The 14,185-nt window shown below is 47.4% G+C and overlaps 1 protein-coding gene across 1 annotated transcript in view; it reads right to left on the bottom strand.

The window, feature by feature from the left end:
* Positions 1-482: 482 nt before the first annotated feature.
* The window catches only part of KIF13B (kinesin family member 13B), a 123,492-nt gene continuing 109,789 nt past the window's right edge, over positions 483-14,185 (bottom strand). Inside the window, exons 38-40 of the mRNA XM_059467726.1 lie at positions 9,461-9,523; positions 7,058-8,018; positions 483-4,740 (exon numbers count right to left, since the gene is read on the bottom strand). Coding sequence (XP_059323709.1) covers positions 4,457-4,740; positions 7,058-8,018; positions 9,461-9,523 — 1,308 coding nt within the window. The 3' untranslated portion in view covers positions 483-4,456. The remainder of the gene's footprint in view (positions 4,741-7,057; positions 8,019-9,460; positions 9,524-14,185) is intronic.

Raw genomic sequence — 14,185 nt, 5'->3', positions numbered from 1 at the left:
TGAAAAGCTGCACAAAATAATCCCAGTCAAACCCTGCCTGTTGTTTCCAACATGAAGCTGCATTTGGGAGAGAAATGGTGCCAAAGAGAAAGGAAATGATGTGGCCCAGGCAGGGGGTTTCAAGGACATCATGAAATGTTGAAGGGGGGGGGTCTCATCATCCCAAGGCCTTGGCAGGGTTAGTTGTGGCAGGTCCCTGGAGCAAGGCAGAAAAGTCCTTGGGATCCTCATCCCACTGTGGATATCAGGAAAAAATTCTTCCCCAAAAGGGTGGTCAGGCTGCCACAGCTTCCCAGGGAATGCAGGAATTGCCTGGAGGGATTTAAAAGCCACGTGGATGTGGCACTTGGGGACATTGGTCAGTGGTGGCCTTGGCAGTGCTGGGGAACCACTGGAATCAATTTTGGAAGCTTTTCCAACCTAAACTATTCCCATTCTAAACATTTTGGTGCTATGAACTGGAACAACAAAGCACAGACGTCCCAGCTCTAAAGAAGATGTTTATTCAGGTCCTGCAGGCGGCATCGCACGTATGATACAATATTACAGTAATTTAGTATGGTACAGAAATAATTAAAAACTTTACAGCTCATTACAAAGTCTCTTTGGATTTCAGCTCATTTAAAGTACACGGAGCCCCTGCAGTGTCTGACCCTGGCAGGGCCACACGAGCTCCGGGGAACCCAACAATGGGATCACGGCTTGGGAACGGTGGAGAGGGCAGAGACCAAAGATGGACACGGGAGATGGAGGAACAAGACACTTGATGGTGACCCCACTGGAGGTGTTGTGAAGTGTGACCAGCCCACACCGTTCCTCACCACCTCATTCCCTAAAATCCAGGCACCCCGAGGCCGCAGCCCTGGGATAAGGCACTGGGAAAACGAAATGTTGTGCAAAGAACCGGAGGAACCAGCGGTTGGAGCATCACCATGGACAGGGCTGGACAACAGCCAGGCCCTGCTCAGGTGGGGTCCCACCCTGTGGGGAGCAAGGAGGGGGTTCTGCCTTTGTAGGAGATGGTGCTGGACGTTCCACCCCAGCCAAGGACAAACCCCTCTGTTCAAGGACCCGGGTGGTGCCACCACACAGAATTTGCTTCTGTTCCTTTTCCGCAACAACATCATGGAACAGCAAAGGGCCAGAACCTTGGGGTGAACAGGCTTGAGTTTGGACATGGAGAGCAAAACACCTCAAGAGCTGAACCTAACACAGGAAAAAGGTGTGGCTTGGCTTGAGAAAACCCCAAAAGGTCCCTCTGAGCAGCCTCCTCTTGGCTGGCCTGGTGCCACAGAAACCCCGTGAGGAGGAGGGACCCCCAGCCCTGCAAACACAGGGGGGATGGAGCCTTTCCAGCCCACCAACACCATTTCCCAAGAATCTGAGACCCACCCACAATCCAGGGACACAGCCAGCAGGACTGAACCCCCGAGAGACACCAGAGGAGATGAGACACTCAACACAAATGACACTCTCCTGCATTAAATATTCTTCTTCCCTGTATAAAGTGCATGAAAATCTTGGAAAAAATCTGCATAGCTATTCACACACCAGCCTCAGTGCTGGGTGGTTCCAGTTAAGAGCACCTCCTCCTTCAGGCTGAGAGTAGAGTTTTTCTAATATTATCAGTAAAAAATTGATATTATTACCTCCATGATGATTTTTACCTCTTTTCTGGTCACTTGGCTTAACTGGGGCGAAGTAACAGATGGCTTTGAGCAGAGGAATGTGCACTCACTGTGCCAAAGATCTGAAAAACACCTTTAGAAAAGATCTCACGTGCCCAGGAAAGCTGTGAGGGAGCAGGAGAGAGTCAGGAAACCCTCCAGGAACACCCTCATGGCCAGATTTGATGGTTTTGGCTTTCTGGAGCTTGTGCTGCATCAGGCTGATTTTAGGGTGCAGTCTGAGGAGAGGTTTTGTTTCTAAAGTCAGGGGAAACGGTGAAAAGCAGGAGAGCTCTGAGCAAGGTCTTCCCTCCACAAAGGCACCGTGGGCTCCTTGTGCCAGTGGATTCCTCGAATCTCCCCAGATTTGCTTCCGGCAGCAGTTATCCCAGAGGAGGGATATCCCAGTTATCCCAACTGGTGCGGGCTGCTCTAAGCACCCTTCACACCCCTCTCTGTGGTTCTGCAGCACAACTGAGGGTGGGAGGAGAGGGAATCCAGCCTGGATCAGGTGTGCAAACACCAAACCACGGCCAGGGCTGGAGCCCAAACAGGCCAGAGGAGTTCATAACCAGCAGCAGAAACAGGGAACCACCAACCCAGCTTCTCCCCTGCAGCCTGGACACCTTTCCCTGGGGAAATCCTGCATTCCCAGACAGCAGCACAAGAAAAGAGGCGTCAAAAGGACTTGGAGGTTCCTCCCTTTGCATCTCCCCCAAAGGGGGCACTGAGCAAACAGGGAGGAGTTTTAAAGACATCCCTAAACCCAAGTATCTGAAATGCTGAGACTAAAAACACACAACTCTGGGGAGGGGCTGCCTCACGTCAGCGTCTTCCGGCAGCACATCAGAACAAAGTGCAATTAAAAACATGGTCAGGGTGGAGCTCAGGGAACCAACAAGGCAGTGTAAGAGGCATCAAATTAATTAGTGGGTGGTCTTTCATTGGCAAGACTCCTCAGACCCCAGAACGAAGAGTTTCACTGTATGGGTTGTGTTCGTAAAACCGGTTTTAATTTTAAAACCCGGGATTTCAGCATCAGAATTCTTTACTACCAAATTCCTCCCCCATCGTGGCTTGGATGGACAGGAGCTTCGTGCAAAGGGAAAAAGAAGGAAAACTGTACACTAAAAATATCTTTAAAAAAGCTGCTCTGTACATTTTATATTAAGATTTCTTGAGGAAAATTTAGGAAACACTGAAACTACTTACACCAAGCTGGAAGGATACACAACCCCTGGCAGTTCTACACAGGCTGCATCGGAACCCAGCCCGCTTATTTCTGCTACAGATTAGTTTCTATTTTAATTTTATTCCTTCTGCATAAATGATATTAATTACAGTAAATCAGCATAATTATCTCCTTCACTAAGCATCCCTATCTCCTTTGATACCAATGGAGCTTTCCCTTGGACCTCGGAACCAGATGTTTAAGGCACTTGGATACCCACGGGCAGCAACTGGAGAGATATTAAAGTTTAATCATTAATTTAGCATCCTAAATAGTCCCCACGTAGCTAAAACATCTATTGCTCAGGCTGTCCAATCCCCCCACGATGACTAAACAAGATATAAACATCTCAGGATAAAAAAAATCTGTGGCTTTTCAGGATTTGATAGGAAAACAAGCGTTGGCCGATCCGTGCGCGGACACACGGACGGGGACAGATCCCCTGTGCCACAGGCAGCTAAAAACCAGCCACAAATAAAATCAAGTTTGATAAAAGCCAGCCCAAACCTCCCTCTTTCCAAGAGAGGCAGGTTCTGGGGATGACAGAGGCACCTCCTCTTTGGATGGGCGCTCGGGATGGTGCTGGGAGAGCTCCTCTGTGGGGGATGATTGTAAAGCGCAAACATTTCATGCTTTAAAAGAATAAATAAAAATAAATAGACTGGATTGATCCTGTTATGAGGGCAGAGACACCCTGCTTGGCAAAATTCTGGGTGTCTCCAAAGTCTGGGTGGGAACAGGGGAGCACTTCAGTGCTGACACCTCTGCTAAAATCAAAAATCCTCTTGGCCCACAGGGAAGAACCAAGGAGAAGGTCCTGCCACTCTGGGGCAAGGGAGAGGGGATCCTGTCATGGTGAGAGCAAACATTAAATGGATCAAAAATCAAAAATAGCACAGAGCTGGCCATGGGCTTTCTCCCATTCCCAACAAACCAGCGGGGAAGCCCACACTGCTTTCCACAGGAGAGTGGGATAACAGGGCAGTGATCCAAACAGGCACTGGGCCCAGCCACATAACCCAAGGGCTGCTACTTCTTCAAATAAAGGGACTTTGGGGTTCTTTATCTCCAAACAAAGTTCTATTTTCACTCTTCTGTCCCTTTGGAATCATTCCCACCTTGCCCTTTCACGGCGGATTACACGATACTGACACAGGCCTTATGGAATTACAACAGAGCTGTTGCTGTGGGGAGGCTCTTCAGGAACTGCCCTGCACTTCCAGGGAAGCACTGGTGCCTGGGGAGGATTTTGTGGCTGTTGGGAATCTGTGGTTTGACCGATTTTCCTCTGAAAGGAGGAAGAGAAGGAGCTCATTACACCCACCCAGCGCCGGCTGCCATCGGTTGCCCCCGGAGGCGTCGGGATTTGGGACAGGAAACGAAGGATCCAGCACCACGACGAGGCAAAGAATTATCATGTCAATCACCCAGAGCAGAGAGAACAAACCCTTCATTAGTGTTTGCCACCAACTGGAAGTTGGGACGGGTTGGTTTCGCTTCCTGAAGCCACCAGCTCCCCCCGGCCGCCATCCCAGGGCGTTTGCTGGGCTGGGATCTCTCAGTTCGCCCAGGATTTCCTGTTCTCTGCGTTCTTCTGGCTCTTCTCCAGTCTCAGCGTAGACCCTCCCTCTGCCTTGGCCAGGGCTGTGAGGGAGGCCAGGTTGGAGGCTGACCCGGAGAAGTTCCCGCTCCTCCTGTTCTCGGCTCCCTGCAGCCTCAGGCCGGAGCTGCGGCGCCGCGCGGGGCCCGCGGCCCTCCGGACCCTGCCCGGCTTCACCAGCAACCCATAGCCTGGGTTACACCTGAAATACTGCTTCCCCCCGATGGAGCCGTCGTTCTTGCCTGCAACAAGAGAATCTGGGAGTCACAGACTGGTTTGGGAAGGGTTAAATCCCATCCCGGTCCTACCTGGCACCTTCCGCTGTCCCTGGGTGCTCCAAGACCCATCCAGCCTGGCCTTGGACACTTCATGGATGGGGAAGCCACAGGGATGGATATTTTCCTACAAAATGGGTTTTATTCTGTGCAAATTGGTGCTACTGCACCCAGAGAAGGAGGCAAGGAGAAAGCGCTGAGAGGGAGAACAACTGGTCCCTAAAAATGCACCATGGAGGTAAAATTTCCCTGCTGAACCCCAGCAAGTGACTCTGAACACTGGGACTGGGACACTCTGCCTTGTCCTTCCTTCCCACTTGCTCTATTATTTCTCCAAATGTGGTAAATAATCATTTCCATTACTAAAGTACCAGGAAGGAAGGAAAAACAGACATTTAAAAGAGATTTTGGCTTTCTGAGCTGGTGTTTGAAGTTGAGGATTGTCACTCCTGCCATGTTGTAAACCCTCCACAGAACAGGAAGGATAATTTCTCTGTGCTGGCGCTGTTGAGATCTTTCTATTTCTCATTTTAGATAATTTAAAATTCTCAGGGGAACTGTTCAGGGATTGCTCCCATCCATAAAGGGAAGGTGGAAAGATCCAACAGCTCTTTAAATGACATAAAGTCACAGCTTTGGCTTTTGGGGAGTTTCCTTCCTCCTTCCACCACCAGCACCAATGTACCCTCACGTGGCCAGGACTTGGATTTCCATGTCCCTGGAGTTCTATCCCTGTTTGCAGTGTGACAAAGACACCACTCTGTGACCACCTTCCCCAGGTGAAGCTGCAGATGTGCCATGTTCCAACAAATCAGGGCCTTATTCCTTGTGGAAACAGAAGGGGGTGAAAAAAAAAATTCCAGCAACAACAGCAGCTGAGTCCTCAGCAGGCCAAAAATCTCCTGACTTTTCCATGGAAGTTGCTGCTTACTGGGATGTTACAGGATCAGCACTGGAGCAGCCTGACAGAGGGAAGATGACCTTCCAAAATTGAAATTAATCTGTAAATATATATATTTTAATTTTTTTTTTTTTAATGAGGCACAAACCCAGGACTGAGGAACTACTACAGCTTGCAAAAGGATCAAGAGCTCCAGTTTGCTTTCCAGGATGGAAAACTCCAGAGAGTTTTCTGAAAGCAGCTGGGAAGTCACTGCCCAGTTCAGCTCTGATGAGGACATGGAGGGGCACAGGGAGATTTGGGATTTCTGAATCCTGGACAGTGTTAAACAGTGGATGAACCGCTCCAACCCCAAATGTGCAGCAGGGAGGAGCGTGGGCTCCCTGGGATGTGCTGATTCACCACCCAGCCTGGGAATGCTGCACTGGCTGAGAGGATTGGAATAAGGAGTTTTTCATGCCCTGGGTAACCCAAATTCTCTCACTGTCACTGCACCTCTCCTGGACTTTCCACTGGCACTCCCTGACTTCCCCCAGTCCTGGAGAGGATTTCCAAAAAATCCTGGAAACCCTAAATTCTGGGAGCTCCACAGCTGTACAGGTAAGAGTCAGGCAGGGATGACAAATGAGATGCTGAAAGAAATCTCAAATTATCTGTATGACCTGGTGGTCAGGGGGTGATTATTTCCTACTGCTTTTCACATATACAGGGATGCATATAACATATATCTATATCTATATCTATATCTATATCTATATCGAGTGTATATATAATGTGTGTATATATATATACACTATATTTATATACACACACTATATATATATACACTATATATATATACACACTATATACATATACTCTATATATACACACACAGAAATAGTCTTTTGCAATTTCAAAGCTTACTTTAAAATAAAATCCTATTACCTCTTAATACCTATTAAGAGACTTTGCAACACATTTAGCCTAAATGTCCCTTTGAGCTAAATCCCACAACTCCTGTTGTGCTTTGAACACCCTCATCCTCACAGCAGAAGTCCAGAACAGAATCCTATGGACACAAGGCTTGTCCTGCAGCTACTGCATGGAAAAGGAATCCTGATTCCTACTTCAGTGTGAGAAACCAAAGAAATGAGTGAAAATGGGCAGTCAGGGATCACAGAATGGTTTGGGTTGGGATCTCAAAGGGGTTGGGATCTCTAAAGGGTTGGGAAAAGATGACAGCAGGGAAGACCTTTTACATTTCCCTTTTCAAAATGCCTCCTGCAATGAGCAATTAACCCCCCAGTGGGTAATAAACCCCCCCAAAAAAGCAGCTTTAGGATGAGCTCTGCCAGCTGGGACACACCAGCTGCTTCCCACCTGACCCAGGGGATGTTTTACCTGCAGGAAAATCCAGCTCCACACCAACCCATGTTCCTTCCTGGAAGTCTGTGGGCCCGATGTACCTGACGGTGCCCGTCTTATTGGTGCCAACTGTGACATATTCTCCCTCTTTCAGCCACTCAGGAATTTCATTGGCATCTTCAGAGTCAGAAATCACCTCCAGTTTCTCCTCTGCTGTCTCTGAGCCGTTGTGGTTCAGTCCACGGGCACTGGAGGTGCTCTTTTCTCCTTCCTGCTGCTCTTCTGTGCCCAGGGAACTGGTGGGGTCTGATCCCAGCATGCTGGTGAAGGATCTCAGCTCTGATGTTTTCACCTTCTGGATTTTGAAGGGCGAGGCTGCAGCAGCGCTGGGCTGGTCGGGATGAGCTTTGGGAAACCCCAGTTCTGAAGCCCCAGGGGATGTTTCCTTTTTCCTGGCTGACTCCACCGATGGTTTGGATATTGACTCCTTTGGAGTGGAGGTAGAGACAAGAGGTTTTGCATCAGTGGCTGCAGAGGCATCGCTCCCCTGCTCGCTGGGACAAGGAGAAGTGCACGACTTCCCATTCACTTCAGGGCTGTCCCTCTGTTTGTGGGGAGCACTTGGAAGGCTGAAGGTGGGGGGATTCTCCCTCTTTGTGGCCAGAGAGCTCTCAGGAGCCCTGTCCTGCACATCAGCAGGGACCTGAGTCCCTGCAGGAGCAGGGCAGTCACTCCCTGCAGGTGTTGGAGCTCCCGGCTGAGCCCCAGCGTCGCTTCCCACTGCCAGGGCCTCGGACAGGGTGGCTGTGGAGACACTGTGGGAGAAATACCCACTGGAGGCTTCACTCAGGGGGCTGGGAGGGCCCTCCTGGCAGTCCTGGGCCTGGGTGTCCCCTGTGGGCTGCTGCAAAGGCACTTTGGGTGTCTTCTCCACACTCTTGTCCGCCTCGGGCGTCTGCGCCACCGTTTCCCGCTTTGCTGCTTCCTCTTGGTGCATCTGAAACACAGGGGGAGAGGGGCTGTGTCATCCAAAACATCTGGGCTCAAAGCACAGATCCCAGAGCTCTGGCAAGCAGCAAGGCTTTGAGCTTATCTAAATCCCTGTGCAGCTGCCATGTGCAGAAGATGGAAGCTGATCCCCAGTCAGCCCTGCCGGCGTGGGAAGATTGTCAGCTCACTCCTGCCATTAATAAGGGAAGTGTCAACCCCAAGAAATACACTCCCCAGTATTTACTGAAGAATTATTTATATTACAGGAGTGGTCACTTGCTGTTTGAACAGCAGGATTTATATGGAATGGGAAGCAGCCATGATCCATAAGTCTCTCACAGTTATTTGGCTTAACTCTCAGGGTGGATAAATCATCCCCCTGCACCTAAAGTGTCATTTCTGTCCCCATTTCCAAATGCCATTCCCACCTCAGAGCCACCAGCACCTTGCACTTCCAGAGGATGAAATTAACTGCACCTCATGAGATTAACAGCCCATTTCAGTGATGTATTTCTTGGCTGTAAAGTTTACTAAATCTGATAGATCAATATCTTTTGCCAGCACATGTACTCTAAAAGATTAGGATGTCTCTAAATCTCTTTGGGAAGGAGGGAGGGGGGAGAGTGCTAATAGGAAGGAGGGGGGGTGAAAAAAGAGGTGGGAAAAGGGCAGATTTGAACAAATCCTGTCTCAGGTGAACATTTTTGTTTATTATTCACAATTTTGTGATTTCTACCATCTAGTGTCCCAAACGACAGGATTTTCAGCTTATTCCCAAAATGCCTTTTCCACTGGAAACTTAAGCAGCATTTGAAGAAAGAGGGATTTGACTGGATTACTACAATTTCAGAACCAAAGGTTTGCTAAGTAAAATGTAATTAAAAAAAAAGTTTTTTTTCAAAAACAACCATATTGTTCACTTTCCTATGGCAAGGGTGGTGTCCATGCGGACTCAGGAGCTTTGCTCTTTCTCTGGATTTTCCCTTTGGATAAAATGGAGTTTTCTAAGACAATAAAAGCACAGTGGAAGGAAGCTGATGTGCTGCTCAGGACACTGAAATTCTGCTGGAAAGTGGGAGATCACAGGTTCTATTTTCTCTCCATCTTAGCAAGAGTTTTTTCCATGGTATCATGGCAAAAATGGGGAATTAAGCTCCACACTTAGAATAGCCACATCCTGCTTATAGACACTGTCAGAGCCTAGAAATTTTCCTTTTTAAAGCAGCAAACCAGCTAAATTTCAGCTAATTATCTGCTAATGCTTTCAAATATCAAAGTGGAAGCAGGAATAGGAGAGGAGGTTTTAGCAGGACCTGAAACACCCAGCAGAATTTCAGTCTCACAGCCAGGCAGCAGCACAAGTGCAACAGGTTTTAAACAGCTGAAGCTTTGGCCACCTCTGGCAGGTGAAATTAAAAATTGTATCCTCACATCTTGGGATGTGCTCACCTGTTTCATCCTTGCAGCACTGGCCTCCAGACTGGCTGGCTGAACCATAATTCGTGGGACAGCCTGGGGGGAGGGAAATGAAGAGAAATCAGTCAGTGAAAGGATTAAATATTGGCAAACTGGTAAATGTTAAGGCTTGCATTTGAAATTTTGGGATCCTAAGCAAAGCTTTGTCATGAAAGGATGGAAAACTAAACTTTCAGTAGTTGAAAGGAGTTTGTAAAAAAAAAAAAAAAAGAGGGAGAGAGGCTTTTTACACAGGCAGAGGGAACAGTTTTTAGCTAAAAAAGATTTAGGTTAGATATTAGGATAGAATTGTTCCCTGTGAGGGTGGGGAGGCCCTGGCACAGGTTAAACAGAGAAGCTGTGGCTGCTCCTGGATCCCTGGAAATGTTCCAAAACCACCTGGATGTGGCACCTGAGGACATGGACTGGTCCTGACCATGGGGGTGGTGCTGGACTTGATCTTCAAGGGTTTTTCCAACCTTTAGGATCTCTGGTTTGATCTCCAGAACTCTTTCTCCTTTTCCAGTCTCTAAATTCAGTTTGGACCTGATCATTACTGGCTTTAACACAAAAAGGAGGGCAGAATCCAGGTCTGTGCATCCCCTTTTCCAGGAGGACATTCCTCCTGGCACTGACAATAAATGGCCCTCATGTGCTCCACGTTCAGGTTTTGCAGATTTGAAATAATCCCTCTCCTGAGAGCAGAGCAGCACATTGTGACACCTGATACAAATCTGAGGTGATGCTGCTGGCTTGGGCTGTCACACAGCAGGGGAAGGAGCCACCAGATCCGTGGAGAACCTCAGGAAAGAGAAGCATGAAGAGAAGGAGAGAGAAGAAAAAGGCAGAAAAATCTCTTCAGCACTGTTAAATAATGCACTGCAAGAGCAGGTTCAGGCTCTGAGGGGCAGAGCTCCTTAAGGGAGACACATGACACAATTTGGGAGCTGTCTGCTTTTATTATTTATTTTTTTTCCCAAGGATTCCTTCTGTACAAACACACAGTTCTGTGCTCAGTTCTGATTTTCAGAACTCAGCACTGAAATCTTCCAGCTGAAGAGTGAGGAACCTTCTCTTGCATCCCTTCTGAGCCCAGTAAAGCAGGGACATGACTGATCTTACCCTCAAGAGGAATAAACATGGGAGAGGAACAGCTTTTATTTATACATAGATTGTGCCAGGCATTAAAAAACCAAAATACTTCAAGGTAGAAAATAAAAAGACAAAAATGGTCAAAACCCCAAGAGGGTCACCAAATAAATATTTTAAAGACATTAAAGCTTCAGTTCAATAAAAGGAAGGAGGAGAGGAGGGGGTTTTGGCTTGTTCCTAAACCTGCTAAATGAAAATTCACCACCAGAACAGGGCTCAGGGCAAACTGGCTCTGTTTGGGGTGCAAAGGTTTGTGCATTTTGAGATCCTCACTGGATCAGGACATGGGGCTCCAGCAAGCAGATAGATCAGAATAAACCTATGAAGAAACTCTGAAAAGTTTGGGTTTTATAAAATTTGTCCAGCCTTATTATCCAGAAATAAGGACTCAGAATTAGAATAAGGAAAAGTACTTAAAGCAGTTAAATCAGTTCCTTTGAATCTCTTTAAAACAAATAAATAAAATGTTTGTTTGGGTTTTTTATCTCTCAGAATAAACCAATGAAAAACCCCTGCAAAGTTTAGGTTTTATAAAATTTGTCCAGCCTTATTATCCAGAAATAAGCACTCAGAATTAGAATAAGGAAAAGTACTTAAAGCAGTTTAATCAGTTCCCTTTTCTCTCTTTAAAACAAATAAATAAAATGTTTGTTTGGGTTTTTTATCTCTCCAAAACCTCCAGTATTACAACTTGCAAATCCACAAAAATCTAAAAATCCAGTTGGCATCACACAGCAAAGGAAAGGAAACCATTAGGCTTTAATCACTCCTCATCAAATTCTCCTCCTGAAAGGATGACAGATCTCCAAATTACAGAAAATTTGCCAAGCAAAGTTTAGAAAAACAGGGAGAAAAAAGGAATTCTGAGGGGGAACACTTGCCAGTTTTGGTGCTGACAAGAAGCAGCAGGGCAGGAACCCCTCAGAGGGCACCACACCAGACCTGTGGGATGAAATGCAGTCAAATTCCTTGGGGAATTTGAAAGCAAAGTGTTGGGACTATCTGGGAAGACACTGCTGGTTGAAAAATATTTCTGGATCCAGAGCCAAATTCTATCATTAAATGTTTGTAGGCAGTGGCTGCTAAACTTGATGTATCTATTTATCCAGGAGCTTTTTACAGTGATGGATACTGGCAGGATTTCTTCAACCAAGCCGACAAAACACAAGGGTGAGGGAGAACATGAAAGCTTTTCCCTTTAAAGCACCTTTGATTGTCTTCGCCTAAGAGCTGCTGCTCTGTGCAGGGAGGTGATGAGGATATAAAAAGCTGCACATGCCCCAGGTGGGTGCACTCACATCCCAGAAATACCCCAAAGGATGGGATGGTCCCACACTTTGGGAAGGAGGGGAGGAAATGGGGGGATTCTGCCCCTCTCAGGCGAGACCCCACCTGCAGAGCTGCCCCAGCCCTGGGGACAACATCAGGAGGATGTGGAGCTGCTGGAGAGAGTCCAGAGGAATCCATGGAGATGCTCCAAGGGCTGGAGCCCCTCTGCTCTGGGATAAAGGCTGAGAGAGCTGGGAGGATTCACCTGGAGAGGAGAAGGATCCAGGGGGGAGCTCAGAGCCCCTTCCAGGGCCTAAAGGGCTCCAGGAGAGCTGGAGAGGGACTGGGGACAGGGGATGGAGGGACAGGACAAGGGGAAATTGCTTCAAACCAAAAAAGTGGAGATTTGGGCGGGATATTGGGAAGGAATTGTTCCCTGTGAGGGTGGGGAGATTGCCCAGAGAATCTGTGGCTGCCCCTGGATCCCTGGAAGTGTCCAAGACCAGGTTGGAGAGGGCTTGGAGCAACCTGGGATGGTGGAAGGTGTCCCTTGTCCTGTCCCTCCATCCTTTGTCCCCAGTCCCTCTCCAGCTCTCCTGGAGCCCCTTTAGGCCCTGGAAGGGGCTCTGAGCTCTCCCTGGATCCTTCTCCAGGTGAGCACCCCCAGCTCTCCCAGCCTGGCTCCAGAGCAGAGGAGCTCCAGCCCTTGGAGCATCTCTGTGGCCTCCTCTGGACTCTCTCCAGCAGCTCCAGGTCCTCCTGCTGTTGGCCCCAGGGCTGGGGCAGCTCTGCAGGTGGGGTCTCACCTGAGCAGGGCAGGGGGTGGGACTGGGTGAGCTTTAGGGTTCCTTCCAACCCAAACCATTCCAGGATTCCATGGTGATTCTATCAATCTTTGATTTTTTTTTTTTTTGACATTTTGTGGTCACTGAGAGGTCACTTTGCACCATCTCTGAGGTGACCAAAGCAGAGCCCAACCTGCCTCACTGGTGAGCTTGAAGAGCAAAAGCATTTGTGTGTCACTCCTCAGTTACAGAGACACCAACATTCATCCTGAACGAACATTTTTTTATCCCATCTAGTCCACATCTATATAATGGCCACCTCTTCAAAGAGCTCAGCAAAACACACTTGGTATTTCTGTGTCATTAAGCACTTTGTGAAATGCCTCTGGCAGCAGTGACCGATGCCTTCAGTGCAAAGCCTTTGATTTGGTGTCACTTGGATGAAAATCCCTCAGCATTAACACCCAATATGCAGAAAGTTCAGTGGCATTTAGGAGAACAAATCAGGCCAGTGCAGCCAAGAATTGCCCTGTGAATGCCAGGAATGGCTTAGCCAAGGTTGATACAATCCTAAAGGGATTTAATCCCAAACTTCCACTGCTCTTTTTGCTTTCCCATCCCCAGACAGGAGGGGCTGAGCCCAAGGACCCTCCCACTGACACTGTCATGGTCCCATCACTATTTAACAGCAGCTATTGGGAACTTCTGCAGCAAAACAGAGATTTAAATTCATTAAACAGAGATTTAAATCAGTTTGGAGCACTCAGGATAAAATATTTCCACAAGGTGTGCATGGGACTCCAGGGACAATTCCAAATTCCCTAGGGGACAGCCCAGAAGAAAAGATTCCACTTTTAAAAGTGCCCCAAAAATATTCATCTTGAAAATTATTTTCAAATTGATTGCAAAGTCATTAATCACTCAAATATAGAATCTCCCACCTTCCACAAGGAGATCTGAAATCCAGTGCAAGTTAATTTGTTGGGGTTTTTTTTTGTGTTTGCTCATTTTCCTCTCTAAACAGACTCTGTATTTAAATATTAACCCAAACAACTCCCTCTTATTCCACAGCCCCTATGAGAAATGTCTCAGCCTGTAATAAGACATCAGAATTCCCCACTTCTAGTACAATTTATACAAAATTAACCACACCATTTCCTATGCAGCTCAATTACTTCATTTCTAGGTCCTGGCAGATTAAAAGAGTAATTCATACCCATTTTTAAGTTAGTTTACAAATAAATTTGAGTGGTTTGAAACTTCCAAAGCCAGTTTTCCACACTCATTCTCATCAAAAACTATTTGTATTCGAGGATGACAGGGAAAACCGAGCTCAGAAAAGAAATCAAAACACCAACAACTGAGTCACAAGGAGACACACGAGCTCTGCTGACTGCAGCATCCAAATGATTTTTTCACTTGGAACTCTGAAGGAAAAAACCCCTTCAAGATGTTAAAGAAGGTTCTCTGAGGCCACATTATTTACATTTGATTAAGGAATGTCAGTTCTAGC

This window comes from Ammospiza nelsoni, chromosome 3 (assembly GCF_027579445.1).
Source record: "Ammospiza nelsoni isolate bAmmNel1 chromosome 3, bAmmNel1.pri, whole genome shotgun sequence".
Lineage (NCBI taxonomy): Eukaryota > Metazoa > Chordata > Aves > Passeriformes > Passerellidae > Ammospiza > Ammospiza nelsoni.
The sequence above is the reverse complement of the archived record's forward strand: the minus strand, read 5'-3'. Positions and strand labels throughout refer to the sequence as shown.